Source organism: Neophocaena asiaeorientalis, unplaced genomic scaffold (genome assembly GCF_003031525.2).
Source record: "Neophocaena asiaeorientalis asiaeorientalis breed wild unplaced genomic scaffold, Neophocaena_asiaeorientalis_V1.1 scaffold140, whole genome shotgun sequence".
NCBI lineage: Eukaryota > Metazoa > Chordata > Mammalia > Artiodactyla > Phocoenidae > Neophocaena > Neophocaena asiaeorientalis.
In genome coordinates, this window is record NW_020173729.1 from 1,595,128 (window position 1) to 1,614,585 (window position 19,458).

The following is a 19,458-nucleotide window of genomic DNA, read 5'->3' on the forward strand; positions in this document are numbered from 1 at the left end:
AGCCCCTGCCAAATTCAGCCACGGGCTAAAGGGAAAAATGTTGTCAGCTTTTGTTCTATTTACCTGAAAAGACTCACCAGTCAGGGTAAATGGTTATTTGCAAGGCCTGTCTATGAAGAGACTATTCAAGAAATTCAACCTAATGGATCAATCTTGTAAATAAAGCTGATAATGTTCAGTAGCCCTTTACTGATAAGGGCATTAAAATCTCTGCAGTGTCCATTAACATGGTAGTTATATCAATATTCATTTCTCCACAAAGCAAAGACAGAATATAGATGACCTCAGTGAAAAAGACATACTTAAATTTCTGAGGCTAAGTGGAAAAACCAGTATTTTTACTTTGCAGCATTGCTAAATCATACTAGTTTGAAAATCAGAGAATAGGCATTATTCAAACAGTAATTGTAATAGGATTAAATAAAGATCTAAGTCCAGAGTATTATCAAATACTTAGCTCTATTTCGTGGTAGCATGAGATGTTGCTTATTATCATGAGAAGGACTGACCTGACCTCAAGAGAATTTATAATCAAGGGGTGGCCTTCAGGCTTTGATAATCTGATGAAAAAGTTTCAGCCCCCCAATTCTGTCTCCAAGCGGCTGGGATACGTGAGTGAATCGGTGTGTTGACAGACAACAAACACCAAGGCTTTGAAGGAAACATGAAGAAAACAGATACAAGGCTGTGAACTTGGTAGCGACCATATTGCTCATATGGTTAAAACGGAATCTGCTCACAGGGCTGCGAAAAACAAGTGAAGGAAAGCTACTAAAAGAATAACATAAGCTTAGCTATTTTAAAAGTAAAGAGGGGGCTTCCCTGGTGGCGCAGTGGTTGAGAGTCCGCCTGCCGATGCAGGCCGGTCTGGGAAGATCCCACATGCCGGCGGAGTGGCTGGGCCTGTGAGCCATGGCCGCTGAGCCTGCGCGTCTGGAGCTTGTGCTCCGCAATGGGAGAGGCCGCAACAGTGAGAGGCCCACGTACCGCAGAGAGTGGATTTGACAAGTCAGTGAGACCAAAAAGCACCTGCCAGGTTAGGGGCAGGATTCGGTGGTGTTTAAATTGTGGAATTTCCAGGGTTGGCTAAGAGGGGATATAACTGATGACAGAAATGCACAGAACATTGCAGGAGAGGCTTTCTAAGCTATTGGTCCAAACATGCCCCTTCTTCCACACACCCCCGAGCGCTCCCCTTTTCTTGAAGCTCTCTATCAGACCCATCAAGTGTTGTCCCATGAAAACCTTCTTTGGTTGGAAAAATTATTTTTCTTTCAATTCATTGCCAAAACTGTAGTAACAAAAACAGAGATTAAAAAAACCTTATTCACCGCTAAGATTAAGGTCTGCATCTTCAACATTATTCAAAGTATTTCACAAAGAGCTACATGAATGGTGGTGGTGGGGTGGGCACTCAAGAGATGGATGCCTCACACCGCCAAGAGCATGGACAGGCGGTCAGCCTTCTCTGGAAAAAACATACCAGTATTACAAAATATGAACCCACTAAAATGCACAGCCAGTGCGGGGATGGTTTGCACTAGCAGACCCTGTGAACACCTAGGCTCTGACAAAAGCCCATTCTCACTTCCCCACCTGCTGTTCAGCGAGCCTCTTCTGGATCTCTTGATCATCACAGACATCATAAACCACAGGCTTAGAGAGCTCAGACTCGATCCGAGCCAACCAGGTGCGAAGGTTGCTCATGTTTTTGTCTAACTGCTGAATAAAAGCGAAGGTCTCCTTCAGCTTCTTCACCCTAAACATATTTGCAGCAAAAAAGAGGTGGAAAACAAAAGCACAATGTTTAGTGGTGAGAAGAATGCACCCAAAAGCCTGCTGGAGGTTAAAAACTAATCATCACTGGTTACTGATTTTATTAACGCTCACGTTGCCAGAGTTTTTACACAATATGGGACAATTTACAGAATTGCTGTTCCGGCTGATTTTCAAATGGACTAAGAGATAATCTACCCATGCAAGTATGAAGTCCTATCATTCTCAGGGTGGGATCCCCTGAGACCCAGAACATCTTTCTGGGGTCTCAGAGGAGATAGGAGATGCCATTTCTTTCTTTCCAGGTTAAGATCACCACATGTGACTTGTCCAGTTTCTGTTTTGGGTTATCACCAAGATCACAGCAGCCAGGGACCTTTCCTGATGGGTAAAGACGTTACACACCTGGCTCATTGGTGGTACCCGGCCTGCGATGCTTCTCACGGGACCCTCTTCTTGAGCAAGTACAGAGCATGTGCTGAACCCCACCACGTCCAGCCTGAGGGGCTGGGGGTGCCGCACACAAGGAACCAGTCCATCCTAGGGCAGCTGTCTCAGCCAAAAAGGGAGGGGAGGACACATCATCTACAAGCACAGTTGCAGCTCCATCTACATGACCAATCTGCCTGGCTCAGCGTGGAGTGGATCTGAACTAAGACACACGGGGTCAGTATACACGGAGAGCTCCCGGGCATGCCAAAGTGCTGTCACGGGGAAATGATGCAGGGGCTGAGGAAAAATGATCTCCATATAGACCCTGAAAGAAAATGTTAAAATCCTCAAGCAGAGGGAGTGAAGGCTTGTTCTGGTGATCTGTGGGCTTTTTAGTTAATCCCAGAGACCTGAAGTAATGGCTACAATGGAAACTTCCCGCTTACTGATACTCATGTTACGAAGTGCTATCAGAACTGCATCCCAGGGACTGGAAAGAGAAACTGGGGCACTGACCCCTAACTCACAGGAAGTGCCCCACCTTCCCTGACAGCAGCATCTCTTCCTGGACTGCCTGTGAACAGCTTCCTGCTGCCCCCCTCACCCTTCTCCCAGCTTCTGGTTCTGTAGCCGAAGTGTACAGCAAGTCTGATTCTCGCTCAAACTCTTCCACGGTCCTTGCCTACCCCGACATGGCAGTTTAACGCCCTGACCTTTCTAGTTCCTCAAGCGGTCAGTGGCCTCTCTGTCTCCAGCCCTGCACCCTGCAAAGTGGCTCCCCTCCCTTCTCCTGCAGCTTCTACCACTGTTCTCTCCGAGATCAGCTGAGGGCCCCTCGACCACGTGCCCCTGCAGCCCTGTGTCTGCACCCCTCGTTGACCGTGCCCATCTGGACAGAGCCCACACCAGCCAGGCTGCATGGGGCTACCTCTGTGTGCACAGTACCTCCAAGACCGCCTGGTGGCCGGGAGGCATTGACAAGCATTTGCTGAATGAATAAATGTGTGTAATAATCCACTCCATGTGATTACTTAATAAAACCACAGGGTTGTGAGTGTTTATTATTTAAGTAAACCAGAGAGATTTGAGAAGATGGCGGAAGAGTAAGACGCGGAGATCACCTTCCTCCCCACAGATACATCAGAAATACATCTACACGTAGAACTGCTCCTATAGAACACCCACTGAATGCTGGCAAAAGACCTCAGACCTTCCAAAAGCCATGTGGAGGACAGGCTCTTGGTGCTCCAGCCAGGCATCAGGGCTGTGCCACTGAGGTGGGAGAGCCAACTTAAGGACACTGGTCCACAAGAGACCTCCCAGCTCCACATAATATCAAACAGCAAAAAACTCCCAAGCTCTGCATCTCAACGCCAGCACCCAGCTTCACTCAACGACCAGCAAGCTACAATGCTGGACACCCTATGCCAAACAAATAGCAAGACAGGAACACAACCTCACCCTGTAATGGCGGAGCGGCTGGGCCCGTGAGCCATGGCCGCTGGGCCTGCGCATCCGGAGCCTGTGCTCCGCAGCGGGAGAGGCCACAGCAGTGAGAGGGTTGCGTACCGCAAAAAACAAAACAAAACAAAAAAGCAAACACATGGAGGCTAAATAATACACTACTTAATAACAAAGTGATCACTGAAGAAAGCAAAGAGGAAATAAAAAAATACCTAGACACAAATGACAATGGAGACACGACGACCCAAAACCTATGGGATGCAGCAAAAGCAGTTCTAAGAGGGAAAAAGATCAGGAACAAGACAAGGCTGCCCACTCTCACCACTCTTATTCAACATAGTTTTGGAAGTTTTAGCCACAGCAATCAGAGAAGAAAAAGAAATAAAAGGAATGCAAATCGGAAAAGAAGAAGTAAAGCTGTCACTGTTTGCAGATGACATGGTACTATACATAGAGAATCCTAAAGATGCTACCAGAAAACTACTAGAGCTAATCAATGAATTTGGTAAAGTAGCAGGATACAAAATTAATGCACAGAAATCTCTGGCATTCTTACACACTAATGATGAAAAATCTGAAAGTGAAATTAAGAAAACACTCCCACTTTTCATGCCAGATAAGGGTCCATACAGCTTTGTTCTGGATTCCCGTTGTAACTTAAAGGGAAACATTAACAATGTCCAGAGCCCTTGATGTCCTGCAAATGAAGGAGGAGGATGTCCTCAAATTCCTTGCAGCAGGAACCCACTTAGGTGGCACCAACCTTGACTTCCAAATGGAACAGTACATATACAAAAGGAAAAGTGATGGCATCTACATCATAAATCTGAAGAGAACCTGGGAGAAGCTTCTGTTGGCAGCTTGTGCCACTGTTGCCATTGAAAACCAGCTGATGTCAGTGTCATATCTTCCAGGAATACTAGCCAGCGAGCTGTGCTAAAGTTTGCTGCTGCCACTGGAGCCACTCCTATTGCTGGCCGCTTCACTCCTGGAGTCTTCACTAACCAGATCCAGGCAGCCTTCCGGGAGCCAAGACTTCTGGTGGTTACTGATCCCAGGGCTGACCCCCAGCCTCTCACAGAGGCCTCTTACGTTAACGTGCCTACCATTGCTCTGTGTAACACAGACTCTCCTCTGTGGTATGTGGACATTGCCATCCCATGCAACAAAAAGGGAGCTCACTCAGTGGGTCTGATGTGGTGGATGCTTGCCTGGGAATTTCTGCGCATGCGTGGCACCATCTCCCGTGAACAACCATGGGAGGTCATGCCTGATCTTTACTTCTACAGAGATCCTGAAGAGATTGAAAAGGAAGAGCAGGCAGCAGCTGAGAAGGCTGTGACCAAGGAGGAATTTCAGGGTGAGTGGACCGCTCCAGGTCCTGAGTTCACTGCTGCTCAGCCTGAGGTGGCGGACTCGTCCGAAGCTGTGCAGGTGCCCTCTGTGCCTATTCAGCAGTTCCCCACTGAAGACTGGAGTGCTCAATCTGCCACTGAAGACTGGTCTGCAGCTCCCACTGCTCAGGCCACCGAGTGGGTAGGAACAACCACTGAGTGGTCTTAAACTGTTCTTCCACAAACTCTTAAAATGGAAATAGGCTGATGGAAAATAAACAGTTTCTAAACAAAAGAAAAGAAAAAAAAAACACTCCCATTTACCATTGAAACAAAGAGAATAAAATATCTAGGAATAAACCTACCTAAGGAGACAAACGACCTGTATGCAGAAAATTATAAGACACTGATGAAAGATATCTTTTTGCACCCTACTATCAACCAGATCCACCTTGGGGAATGACTTCTAGCTCCAGCTCTACTTCCAATTAGCTTTATAATTTAGAGAAAATCCTTCTACCTCAGCCCCTCATGTCTAGCAGGCCTCTCAGGTCCCTCCAGCTTCAGGGAGGTGATAGCATCTGGGCGACATTCAGGTCAGAGCTCTGGAGGTGAGCAGACCCAGATCTAAGCCCCACTGTACCATCTATAAGCAGTGTACCCGGCAAGGTACCTAATGTTCCTGATTCCCAGTTTCCTTGTTAATCTTCAAATTATCCACCTTGTAGGGGGTTCTGAGACAGAAACAAGAGGATGCATGTAAAGCCTTTGGCATAAAGTAAGCACTCACTGTAATACTAGTTCTTATTACTGCTGACTGGGATCACACGCTGCTACAGTAACACCTGATTTACACGGTATTGGCCCTCACATAGTCCTTTTATAAATATTTTATCCTCAACAGTGCCATGAGGTAGGCAAGCTTGGAACGAGGCCATGGAGCCTGGTGATGAAGAGCACACTCTTTGTGGTCAGGGTCTGGGTATGAATCCTGGCTCTATTTGATCTCATCTGTCAAACGGCGTCAACAGTGGTACCTTCCTTCACTGGGTGGCTGAGAGCAGGATGAGATACACATGCATGAAAGGAATTTGGCACAGTGTCTGACAGAGATAAATGCCCAGAAACTGTGGTTGTAATGATTTTAAGATGGTATATTTTCCAAATTACATTCTTACTGCAAATATTACAAGAAGTTTCCTTCAAAGCCACAAGATGATTTATTAAAAAGGAAGTAACAGAATCCAGGGCCAGGCCTGGATGCAGCTGTAACCTAGATACTTCCTTTGTTCCCCTGGCTTTCAAGTTATACCCTCCTCACCCCAATGTCTTGTCACCCTGACTGCCCAGGGAACAGAAGGAACACTCCACACAATGCCAGAGCAGCTGGGAACCCCGGGCCCCATGGGACCAAGTCTTGCATGCAGTTTGCAAGGGGCTACACTCCTGGGAGGCTCTGGCTGGAGAAGCTCCGCCCTGAGAGCTTCCTGTAGGTGGGGAGAGGCACTCAGGCCAGCAGCCTCTGCACAGCCCTCCTGCTTCCTGCTTCCCCATCCTTCCTCCTCTCTCCTCCCAGAATGGCAGCCCCCACTGCTTCATCCAGCGCCCGACCCTAGTCCATCATAAGGCTCTCAGCCTCTTTATTTTGAAAGAAGAGGGCTAGAACGCAACTTTTTAAATGAAGAGCGCTAACAAGTAATAAAATAACCTGGGTGCAAAAATACTGAGATGCAGTGATCCTGAATCCTGTTAATCCTGAGGGGTGAGGTGTGCAATAAGCAGAGGGGGGAGTATGGAGAAGGTGGATGAATAATTAGCTTGGCTTCCCCAGAACTATGGTACTCCAGGCCAGTGGCGTCCCAAATGTGGGGCTCAAGCCAATGAGCTTGGTGTCCAAACCAATGGGGTGTGGGAAGAAAATATTAGACTTTCTATTGTTATCCCGTTCTTTTAAAATTTCTACATTGGGTATGCTTTAAAATTCACAAACTTTATTACTAAAATGGAACATCCACAGAACATGCCGACATCTTTATGTGCCAGGCCTACTGTGCTTTATATATAAGTTAGCAACTCATCTAATCCTTACAACGATGCTGTGAGATCAGTCTAATAACATCCCCATTTGACAGATGAGGTAACTGAGGCAATGAGATTAAATAATTTACCATAGTAACACGACCAGTCAATGGCAGAGGAAGGATTCCAACCTGGGCAGTCTGGCCGGAGCTACTGTTCTTAAGCACTTTTCTTGGGGTATCCTATATAAACCTGCACATGATAATGGGCACATATGGTGGGGTGGGTACAGGATGGTTTCCAGCGCTGTCAGGGAATATGATCAGGAGTCTAGACTCACAGCTCTAGGACACACTGGCAGGTAGAAGCCCATCCAACAAGTGTGGCATTTTGGGTGCCCACTTTGCCCCTCCATGATTTCCTTTCAATAAACATTTAACCACTCACTTTGTCTTGGGTCCTGTGCAGATCCTGAGGATTTGAAGATAACTTATTCCCAGAGGTCATGATCTAATTTAGACATTATAATATTATAGGAGGTGCTCAATAAACACCTTCTGAATGAACAAGTGACATTCACACATCCCGTCAAATTTGCCTTTTTCATAAAAGAGGTGGTCATGTTACATTTTAAAGGAAAGAAGCGACGATCAGAGCATCCCCGAGCCATCTCGCCACAAACAATCTGCTACCACACTATGAGCCACACATGCTCCTAGACGTTGGTTCCACATTGGACAAGTGAAGTACTTAAAAACAAGCACACGCATCGCACGCACACTTAGGGCAAAAAAAGAGGAAGGGTGGGAGGGAAAGAAAAGAAGCTACAAAACATTCATCCAGTCAGGACTTGACGTGCTTCTATGTCCCAGCCTCCGACTGAAGGTGAAATATCCCCAAATGCACAGTGGCATAAATAAATGTTGTTCCTCAGATAATCATGTTACGACTTACTCTGGGAACCATCGGATGTACTGCTGAGTCTACATCGATTGTGCAGACGCTAATCTAATTACCTAATCGACACCTTTCCCAGGTCAGGAAGTACACGTCATTTGCCAACCCAGGCAACCGACCTCCTAGTTAGGCCTTGTTATTAATATTGCTCTTGGAAAATTTTAAATCTCGAGTTAATATTGGGAACAAGGAAATCCATTCAGAAACCAGACTGTTGTTACAGGGAAGCAAGCACAATTCTGCATTACATCAACCACCCAGGCAGCTTAAGTAGCTCACCATCTCTGTACTGGCCCATGCCTCACCCAGGTGTGCTTGACTAATACTAATCACACATATATTTCAACAAATCCATATTTCTCCAGAAAAAATAAGCATGATTCCCTGAGCTGAATTCCAGTTCTGAGGACTGGAAAACCAAGATATTTAGGCGCAAAGAGGAAGTTTTTCACCTGTATGGACTATTGAAAGACCCGAATAAAACGAAAACATTCTTATATGATACCAAACAAAATAAGGAGTTTGACAAAGAGCATACAAATAAGAAGTTCTTTTGTGGGGCTTGCGGGTAGAAATGCAGAAAATAATCAAGGTGAATAAAGTTTTTCCTTTATCTTCATCTAGCGATGGATGGGAATTTAATACTTATGAACCCTCTTCCCTCTCCAAAACAAAAATCAAGCCAGGTTAATATCACTTCATGATTCAGGCCTAAGTCTTACAGTGTGTGAGGGAGGCTTTAAATATCAAATTCATGTATATGGAAGAGTTTGTATTTCATTCCTATTCTCTCCATGCTAAAGGGTCTACAGTTAAATTATTAAGGCCCTGGACCAGCGTAGGTTAAAAAAATTCCCATGCCCATGTGGACAGCATAACTGAAAAAGGAAAACTGAGATGGTTGAGTATCTGCATTTGTATTGAAACAAACAGATACTCAGACCTGTGGGCAGCTGTCAGTTGCTAAAAAACACTGTGCAAATTCTGCACAATTGCATCTTTGTAAATGACTAAACATCTTTGTAGTAGATAATCAATTACTCCACGATCTTGAAGCCCTGATTTGAGGGCACGGACATTACAATACATTTGAGCTAATCGCCTCTTTGAAGCATTTATGTCGCCAGAGGACTTCCATTTTCCACACAGCATAATCACTTCTCTCCCCTGCTTGTCAAAGGCTGGCTGCAGACACCACACACATGCTGACACTGGGAAAGAACCCATCCCCCGATGGCCGAGCACACACACTCCGCAGCCACCATCTCATCGGTAATTTCTATTGTAACCAACATGAGACCGCGAGAAAACGAGACACACAGGGACAGCAGCCGCTGCTCCCAGATGTAGGACTGATCACCAAAATGGCACTTACTGTTGATGAGAAACAAATCATTCCTTAGGTTGAGCGAAACCTCCAAGTTCCCGGCTGCACCTCCACCTCCCAGGGACGAGGCGGCCCCTCCCCCGCCCGGCGGCCTCTCCATTCACTGGTTCAGCATCTTGCACAGGCCGCCCTCCCGCAGCCTCCCGCGGGCACGGCTCGCTCGCCGCTACGGAGCAGTGAGGGTAGGCAGGGAAGAGACCTGCTTCTCCGCTAACTGCAATTTTTAATCTCAGTTTTCTTCCTTCCAATAAACAAGTATCTCTAGCCCTTGCCTCTCTTACACACACACAGTCTTTGTTCTGACGCTACAGGATTGCAAGGCTGGGGGAAGAAAGTCCCAGTGTTATCTTGGCTATGGGTTATTTAGGAAGTGCTATAAACGCAGGGAAGAAACACTTAAGATTTGGGGCACAGAAACGAGGATTTCTGTTCTCATCAAATTAAATGTCTCTGTTTCAGGTTTAAAAGCAATGGTGAAATCTGAAGCCCCGAGTCCAACAGGAATGGCTTCCTCCTAAAGAAGAAATTTCCCCAGGAGGTTTTCTGCCCTGCCTTTTCAGTCCTGTGCATCCTGGCTTGGGAGGGGCAGAGAGTTTATTTATTCCATTTCTGTGCTTTTTTGCAATAATAATAGTAATAATAAGAATTCTATCTTGTAGTACAAATGGAGTTCAACACTTTGCAGAGGAAGAAATTTTGCAGTTTTCCTTGCTAGTCCCTCCTAGGTTTTACCATAATTTGAGTACCTGAAAATTCCTCTACCTCCCTATCCGTGCTTCTCTACATGACCCTGAGGGGCTCTGCTGAGGGAAGCACCCTTGGTTTGTGTCCAAGCCCCTTTCAGGCTCAGTCTCAGCCTTATTTGGAGACTCAATAATTTCTCATGGGTCCCCAAAGCCCAACATTTAACCATTATTACATCCCCACCTTGAAACACACTAAGCACATTCTAGACCAGTGAAATTAGGTATAAAGATTTGGAAATAGTTCTCCCCAAAGGCAGCATCTAACTTGTGTCCACACGCTTGGCTGTCCCTGGTGCTACTCCAAGGCTCAGTACGCTGGACCAGCCTGATGCTGGACACCAGGCTCCTGACTGCTCACTGATCCTGTGATGGCTGCTGTCTCCTTGGAAGCTCCCCGACCCTCAGGAAGGCATTTCTGCAGGGCCCGGGAGCAAGAGCCACCTGCTCCAGAGGTGGAACGATGGGACTTGTGATGGGAAGGAAAAAGGAAAGTGGGGAGGCCGACCTCACATCTGGCTCTCCCTGTGTGACAAATCTCTAAGTGCTTCTAGTCCCACTGGATCAGGCAACCTGCTAAGACCAGAGCAAGTCAACTTTATGACTAGCGGCATTGTTTGGTCTTCCACAGTAACCTTGAGAAAATACAGATAAAAGGAAAGCAATGAAAAACGTATCAGTTTAAAAAGGCACACATCTCTCTGCCCATTCTTCAAGGGATGGAAAAACAATCTTAACACACAGTTGCCATGGTAATAACTGCTGAGCTTAAATGACAACATTTTAATTGCTACTATTATAAAGCAGGTGGGCTTTTCACATTGGTAGATAAAATGTGAAAATTATGCTCAGTTAAAAAGTTTTTTCATGGACTTGATCTTTCTGATAGCAAGAGAGCTATCTAGTCTAAACAGGAAGGGACCATAAGGTAGTAGTACATCTGAGTGTGTCCCTCCTTCATAACACTGGCTTAAGGATGCCAAGTCTATTAAATGATGCTACCACCAAAGAGAAATTAGGAGAAAGGTAACAACATTCATGACATTTTTTAAGAAGAAAAAAAAGAGTTCCCGTGTTCCTTTTTCCATAATGAACATTTAGTAAATACAGATAAAAAGAAAATTAAAATCACCGAAGATGCCAACACCAACAGATATGTCTTTCCACTCAGCTGTCTCATCTCTTTTAGGCACTGAAAGCTTTGACCGGATCATCCTCACAAGCTGCTAGAAAGAGTCTTTAAAAAGAGCCCCCCAACCCCACGTCTCTGAAGAGGCTCCACCAAGATGAACAACCAGACAGTCACTGAGGACACAGGGCCCCTGCTTCACCGGACAAGGTGAAGGCTTTGATTAATGAAATGGGGAGGGGGTTCTGGGAAACAAAAGGAGATGAATCTTTAAGGAGTTCAGCTCCTGGGATTTTGAAATCAAAGGTACGTATAAGTGAGGTTATGTGTCGAGCTGAGGCCTTCTTTGGCATCAGTCCTGTTGATGGCCGGGGACCCTCTTTTCAGAGCTTTAGTCTGTGCTGGCTGAAGCAGGTCAACTTTGCATCCTTTGGTCCATCACTCGACATCCTGTGCCTAAACTGTTCTTATTAATAGGTAACCTAGCTGCCTCCAAAACACGGATCACACATATCGGTCGTTCTGAAAAACGACTTCTGTACTTTAGTCATCTCTGCTGCATTCAGATTTTGCTGCGTCACTTTTCAAAGATATTATCTAAGAAAACATGGGCAAGAGGAGGAGGCAACAGTTACGATTAAAAAAAAAGTTAACTCTCCCAAAAAAGAGGGGATATATGTATATGTACGGCTGATTCATTTTGCTGTCCAGGAGAAACGAATACAACATTGTAAAGCAACTATACTCCCAATAAAAATTAATTAAAAAATAAAGTTAATATAGGAAACGGCCTTTAAAAAAAGTTAACTCTTCATTTAATCTGTCAATAAACATAGGATATAATTAATATTTGTCATCAAATCAGATTGGGTTCTATAATAATCACACCATTCACCAAAAAATATGTAGTGCTTCAAATGGCCTTTCTGTGGAAGAAATTAATAGCATGTTTTATAAGAGGTCAGATGTCACAAATGCAAGAAGCTGCCCAAGGGCCCATGAGGAATGCTAAAAGCTCCTGGGGCATTTCTGACAGAGAGCCAGTTCTCTGCATTTTAGTGCCCACATCAGGGCCTCGTGTGACCTTATGTGAGGAAATCAGCATTAAGACTGACGTAGGCACCCCAGTCCCCTTGATCATCTGGTTATTTCAGGAGATGGGTCCTTTAGATTCTTTAAGGATTTTTACAGAAGCTGAAAAACACTTTACAAGCAGAGGAAAAACAGTGGCTTGGGTCTAAGCACCCTCCCTCTCCTCTCCTATCACACAGCCATACTGCACTGCACCGGAGGCTGGCATGCGTGTGTATGGCCAGACCCATCGTTGTCCTGGTACTTTTTCATCCAGAATCTTGTCCATAGTTTACCAACAAGGAGACAGGCTTACAGAGGTTGCAAGACTTGGGTTACCGTAAGTGGCAAGTCCACTGTGTCACCTCATACTACTGCTTGCCCTAGCACTATTGGCAACACCTGGGCACTTGTTAGAAATGCACATTCTTGGCCCAACCCAGTCCTACGGAATCAGAAGCTCTGGAGATGGGGTCCAGCCATCCATGTTCTCAGGAGCCCTCCAGGGATTCTGATGAATGTTTAAGTTTGAGAACCATGGCTCTAGAGTAGACAGTAAAGTCTATATTGAGTACTAGGTTTTAGAAAAATTCTGATAAACCACATTTTCCAAAATAAGTAATTAATTAATTAATTTTTGGCTGCGTTGTGTCTTTCTTGCTGTGCGCGGGCTTTCTCTAGTTGCGGCGAGCAGGGGATACTCTTCGTTGTGGTGCACGGGCTCTAGGTGCGTGGGCTTCACTGGTTGCAGCACATGGGCTCAGTAGTTGTGGCTCGCATGCTCTAGAGCACAGGCTCAGCAGTTGTGGCTCACAGGGGTCTGTAGTTGTGGCTCGCGGGCTCTAGAGCGCAGGCTCAGTAGTTGTGGTGCACAGGCTTAGTTGCTCCGCGGCATGTGGGATCTTCCCGGACCAGGGCTCGAACCTGTGTCCCCTGCATTAGCAGGCGAATTCTTAGCCACTGCGCCACCAGGGAAGACCTAAACCACCTTTAAAAGTCTCAAAGGAGCCAAGTGCTCTGCTGATGCATGGAGCAGGGGGACAGAATGACCTTGGCTCCGTGCCACCATGTGCAGAATTGCTTCTGCCCTTGGCTCAGTTATTTACCCTCTCTGAGCTGCGGCATCCTTCTCTGTAAAATGGAGAATACTGACCTTGCAGGGTTGCTACAAGGATGAAATGAAATAATATATATGAGCCTGGCCCTTAAAAAAATAAACACTGGGTTCTTCCCCATCCACCAAATAACGGAGCCTACTACCTGAAATGATCAGTAAATTTAATGTGCATTTAAGTAACCTTGTCCTCCATGTCTTATCAATTTTTTTGAAATTTACCTCTATTTTGCTGAGAATGAACCCAAAACAACAGGTCTTTTTTCAGTTTTTTTCCCCAGTGAATTAAACCTGATTTATTGAGGTCTTGAACTTCTGAACACCATCTCCAACTTTTTGTTTGTTTGTTTTTGCTGTACGCGGGCCTCTTGCTGTTGTGGCCTCTCCTGTTGCGGAGCACAGGCTCGGGATGCGCAGGCTCAGCGGCCATGGCTCACGGGCCCAGCCGCTCCGCGGCATGTGGGATCTTCCCGGACCGGGGCACGAACCCGTGTCCCCTGCATCGGCAGGCGGACTCTCAACCACTGCGCCACCAGGGAAGCCCCATCCCCAACTTAAGTTAAAGGCTTGTAGTTAAAATCTTGAAGTCATGAAGCTGGATACCTGCTTCATAACTTCAAGATTGGTCTCCCTCCCAATCTTCCCTCTTGTTAACAACAGGTGCTTGCCCTGCCACAGGAATGAAGCAGCAGAACACGGTGAGCAGGACAGGAAAGGTTAAATGGTGTCCAGAATAGTTTGGGCAAATGAGGCCATTAGTATACCCTGCAGGGCTGCAGGTTCTGATTAGCATGGCTAATTCTACTGCCTGTGCTCTCCTGCTTTTCTGATGGCCATGCAATGAGTGTCAGCAATCAGACAAGGAGTTGATTCTATGTGAGGCCAATTTACGGCAGGTTCAAGCTTGCTGCCTCAACCCACAGATTCACCTAAAGCGTAAAGTCAACTAAGAGTTTCCTAGACTATCAGTCATCTGTCTCACCCCGGCCTTTGCTTTAAAGTAAAACAAGTTATTCCTTCCCTAGTCCTTCAGTTTCGAAGGGATTAGGTTTTCAAAATGTTCTACTCATTTCAATGTAACAAGACACAAGGGTCTGGGTTAGCAGGGAGGTAACACAACTGTTTGAGTAGAAATCCTGTTTGCCTCATGTGCTGACTGTGTAACCACGGGCAAGTTACTTAATTTCGGTGCCTCAGTTTCCTCATCTGTAAAATGGGATAATGGTATCTACCTTTCAGAATTATAGTGAAGATTAAGTGAAATAATACATAAAAAGCACATTGTTAAGAATACAGCTGGCAGCCAACATATTTGCTATTATTTCAACTCCTTATTTTGCCAATTGCTCTTTCCAAATAGACGACTGAAATTTCACCTGCTGTTTTTGTCTTTCCCACCAAGGAACTGGCTGAAGACAGGCAGTTAGAGAGGAGGGAGGAAAGCAAGCAGCCTATTAAACTCTGAAGTGATAGAACCAAAGCACGAATGAGTAAGAATGAATCATCCCTCTAGTCCTCAGGAAGCAGAATCTAGATCCTACACCTGAATGATCTAAGAACAGGTATCGTGTCCTCATACTCTTTTTTTTTTTTTTGTGGTACGCAGGCCTCTCACTGTTGTGGCCTCTCCCGTTGCGGAGCACAGGCTCCAGACGCGCAGGCTCAGCGGCCAGGGCTCACGGGCCCAGCCGCTCCGCGGCAATGTGGGATCTTCCCGGACCGGGGCACGAACCCGTGTCCCCTGCATCGGCAGGCAGACTCTCAACCACTGCGCCACCAGGGAAGCCCATGTCCTCATACTCTTGATTAGTGCCAGGTGCCCAAGAAGACTTTGGAGATAAAGACAATGACGACAAAGACATACCAGACACAATTTACCCAACAGAATTGATGACAATCTTACGTCCTGGAACATTCATTCATTTCAACAAATATCTGAAGCATTGTTCTAAGCACTGGAAATAAGATAAAGACATTGTTCTCACGGAAGAAAGACCTCTCATGATTAGATCCAAGCGGGGGAATCCTCTTCCACTCAAAAAACATGTTACTTAGTCTTAAAGTCTTCTTAGGAAGAGACAATGATAATAACCACTCAATAAATACTGGCTCCCACATGCTGGTCCCAGGCCAAACGCGAGACATGTGTCATTCATCCCCACAGCGGCCTCTGATGTAATCAGTGCTGTGAGACACGTTTTGCAGATTTAGAAACTGAGGCTTAGAGAGGTTAAATCACTACAAGTTTCCATGGTAAGTGGAAGTCAGGGAAAGTCAGGACTGGCTCAAAATCTGTGCTCTTTAATCCTTGCTTGGGTTACCATCATGGATTTCCATAGATTTTTTTTTCCCCCCAACTGGCAGTAGACAGAAGTTGAACTCAGCCCAGCTTGTGCTGCCAGCCAAATCACCCTAATATTTATCTTCGACAGACCCTCCCTTCTAAAAAAGAACCGCGAAAGACTCAAACTTTATTTAGGAGGACAAGTCTTCAGTTGAGATTTAAGCTCTTCTAAGACTTAGCCTCAACCTACCTTTCTAAAAGCTTCACCTCCTGCACTTGAGCCAGTGGAGCTTCTTATCATTTCCCGCACAGTTTCTACTCTGCACTACCCTGTACCTCTTTGCTCACAGCATATGTTTCTCCCCCTTCTGCCACCAGTAGCGCTGGAATTCCAACCCCTTATTCAGGACCATCTGGGGACACTGCTCTTCTATCAGGCCCCTCCCAATCCCCACCCCGACTCCAGGAAGATGAGGTTTGAGCTCTCAGGTTTGAGCTCTCAGAGGTTTTACACCTGCCCACATGTCTGCTTCCATTAATGTGACTGACTCATCTTACTTCCTGGTCTGTAATTCTCATAGCACTTAGCCTGGTGCATCTGCTGACTGAACTAGGTTCATTTATGGTTTACAGTAAACAATGAGGCAAAGGAAATGCCAAATTATTAAGAGTATTTTATTTTCAGTACTCCCTGATTTTTCGTTTACCTTGCAGGATTCGCCTGTATAGTCCACGTTATATATGTGTTCAAAATTTCCAAGCACTCTGTTATGTAAAAGACTCGCTCGGCCAGTGGAAACAAAGCCACATGAACGGCCCCAAAGCCGAGTGACTGCTCTCTGTGTGCCAGGTTACAACTGAAAAATACTTTGGTCAGGGTCTGTCTTTGGACAGAGAATTTGAAGATGGAAGACATTTAAAAGTTTGAGTGGCACTGTCATCGTTATTTTTTGAGGGGAGATAAAATGATCAGCCTTGTTTCTGACAAGCACTGGATAGCCTTGATTTATAGTCACAGCTGTGCCTCCTTAGTCCACACCTTAGGACCAGAGGCCCACTGGGGACCTGGCACACCCGGCAAACCTGCAGAGAAGCCCTGCCTGGGCTGAGTGTGCCCAGCCCCTGTGGTGGTGGTGATGGGGGCATGGGGGGCAGTCGGGGACCTCCAGAAGCAGCACCTAGAAATCAGGCCTATGCCCTGACCTACCTGCACTTGTCACACACAAGCAGGAGCAGGCAGGCATGATTTCATCTGGGGGACATGCAAGTCCTAAGGCAGTGTGAGAATTGCTAAATAATACCTCCTCAAGGAACAACTCTCATTTAAACCTAGTCTAAGTCATGTGAACTTTTAAGCTAAAGAAAAAAAAATCAAAGTGAGGTATACTAAAATATAATCTTCCTATAATGTTGAAATAAGAATTTCCATTTTTACCAAGCTTTGCCTTTATCTGTAAGTTTATAAAATTTCTGGGTTACCTTAGAGGAAGATGGGGCTCAGTTTCTAGATCTGTGAAGTAACCACTGTACCTTAGGGAGTAGGAATCCATTTTTAGGCCACTTCTTACCTTGATCCAATGACATCAAAAAGATGTTGCCAACGGTCATTAATTTTGTTGAGCTTGTCATCGATCTCAGCTGCTCTTGTCTTGTTGCTGGCCTTGATCAACCGGTCGCCCATTTGTTTTAACTGTAACTTGTTTTCACTAAACAGATTTATTTCTTCCATGCAGTCCTGGCATAGGGCACCAAAACACAAAGCCGGAATCACTATCGAAAATTCACTTCTTTGCCAGCTACAAACACACAGTTGTGCCTCTTGAAATTTCTTAAAAAATAAAAACACTTCTCACACCTGTTAATGCAACTCTTCGGAGAGCAGCTAAAAAGTCAAACAATGCCCGTTCAGCGCATGTGTGATATATAAGGCGGTAGTTACTTTTTTAATTCAAGAGTCCTGGTTTCCCTCACAGAGTTCTCCTAACCTAAGCTACTTGGGAGCGGAGGACTACTGAGCCTAACTAAATTAGTCTAATATATCAGCAAGAGTTTTCCTGAGGGCTAACTGAGCGGCATTTGGGGTGACCGTGGCCAGAAGGCTCTTTCTACCTTTCCCTGTGGGAATCAGTGACCTTTTCACAATTATGAGCCCCACTGCTGTTGGTCTTTCTCCTTTGGCCAGGGGAGTTCCTTAACAACACAACTAGAGAAACCGTAACTCACCTGGGATGTGAACTGAAGCTTAAGGGGACACGAGCCCCTTGTCTGGCCAGACTTCCTAACCAAGAGAAAGCAACCCCCCTCGGTACACAGCACCATGCCCACCTTTCCCATCTCATTGGAAACGGGCCTACGACATCATACAGCTCTGAGCCTAGGAGTGAGGGAGGCAGAGGATACCGTGGTGGTCATAACCGTCTCCATCTGGGGACTCCTGCTTACCTTCTGAAGCTTTTCAATCATTTCTTCAATACTAATATCTGCTGTCTGGAGAACTTTGTTTTCCATCTGCACCAGCCATGCACACAACTCTTTATTTTTTTCATTGAACACAATCCATGAATTGAGTCTGTCTTCTATCTCCTGTTTGCGTATAGCCACCTGGAAATGAAAATGCATTTGGCAGCTGGGTATAGGCAGGAAGGAAGGAAGGAGTTTCTCTTCCCTTCTCCCCATCAAAAGGACTATGAATTTCATTCATTTTAATCAGAGGTCCTATAGACTTCAATTATTATGTTTTTGCCTTTTAAAGACCTAGGGTTTAATTTCAACAGAAGTTCCTTACACCTTTGATAAATGCCATAAAAAGCAACAACGACAGTAACAACAGAAGACTACCTGAAGTGTAACTGACCAAAAGGTTTCAGTATTATCCAATATATACCTATCATTACTGAGGTATATTAAAAGTTAGAAACATGAAGGTTAGATGAGTGCATTTTAAGCACCACCCAAATTTCTTCTGTTCCTTATTCTTTCAGTATACATTTATTTACTGCTTGCTACATGCTAACTTATAACTTTATGACCCCAATCCTTTCTTTTTAAAAAATGATCAAGTCCTGATTCTTACTTAAGGCCAACGTCCTGCCTATTTAATTTAAAAACTACCATCTTGATCACAAATCTAACATTTCAAATGCAAATGGATCATGAAAATTAAAGTCATTTAAATGTCTTACTGGTAATTTCAAAAACAAAATAAAATAAAAAAATACGCATCGCTCATTTAATCTACCTTCCCAATATGCACTATGGCTTTGGAGGGAAACCATGGAAATGGAATCAAATACTGGTCTGCAGTGAGCAGGCTGATTCCCCAAACACCCAAAGCTCTGTTACGCATAAGCTAACGTCAGCAAAGGCACTTCCTCCTTACAGGGCTCAACTTTATTACTTACATAAATATAAATTTAAAGAACGCAAATCAGCCTCTCCAAGTCTACAAAGGTATTCCCAGGTCTTAGAAATCTTTAGAACTTTAGAGATAAAAGGGGTAGCTAAGAGTTCTTTCGGTTAACTTTTAACATCCCACTTTATAAATGGGGAAACCAAGGTTGAACTCCTGGAGATTTTTTTTTTGCTATGTACAAAAAACAAAACAAAAACAACCCTCTGCTCTTTTCAGAGTGAGGCAAAAAAATATCTAATGCTTGTACATCCACCCACCAAGCGTGTTAAGAAGGCTCAAAAAACTATTCCTAAAACACCAAGTTTTGTGTTTCTGTTTTTCAGAGCATCTATTTAC

General features: G+C 45.1%; 2 protein-coding genes and 1 pseudogene across 2 annotated transcripts in view; 2 read left to right on the forward strand and 1 right to left on the reverse strand.

Moving 5' to 3' along the window:
- ESR2 (estrogen receptor 2) overlaps positions 1-19,458 on the forward strand; it is a 175,180-nt gene that overhangs the window by 75,404 nt on the left and 80,318 nt on the right. The window lies entirely within an intron of this gene.
- Positions 1-19,458, reverse strand: part of SYNE2 (spectrin repeat containing nuclear envelope protein 2) — a 311,661-nt gene that overhangs the window by 19,833 nt on the left and 272,370 nt on the right. Inside the window, exons 98-100 of the mRNA XM_024750801.1 lie at positions 18,153-18,311; positions 17,279-17,445; positions 1,597-1,759 (exon numbers count right to left, since the gene is read on the reverse strand). Coding sequence (XP_024606569.1) covers positions 1,597-1,759; positions 17,279-17,445; positions 18,153-18,311 — 489 coding nt within the window. The remainder of the gene's footprint in view (positions 1-1,596; positions 1,760-17,278; positions 17,446-18,152; positions 18,312-19,458) is intronic.
- On the forward strand, positions 4,311-5,274 carry LOC112403382 (40S ribosomal protein SA pseudogene; annotated as a pseudogene).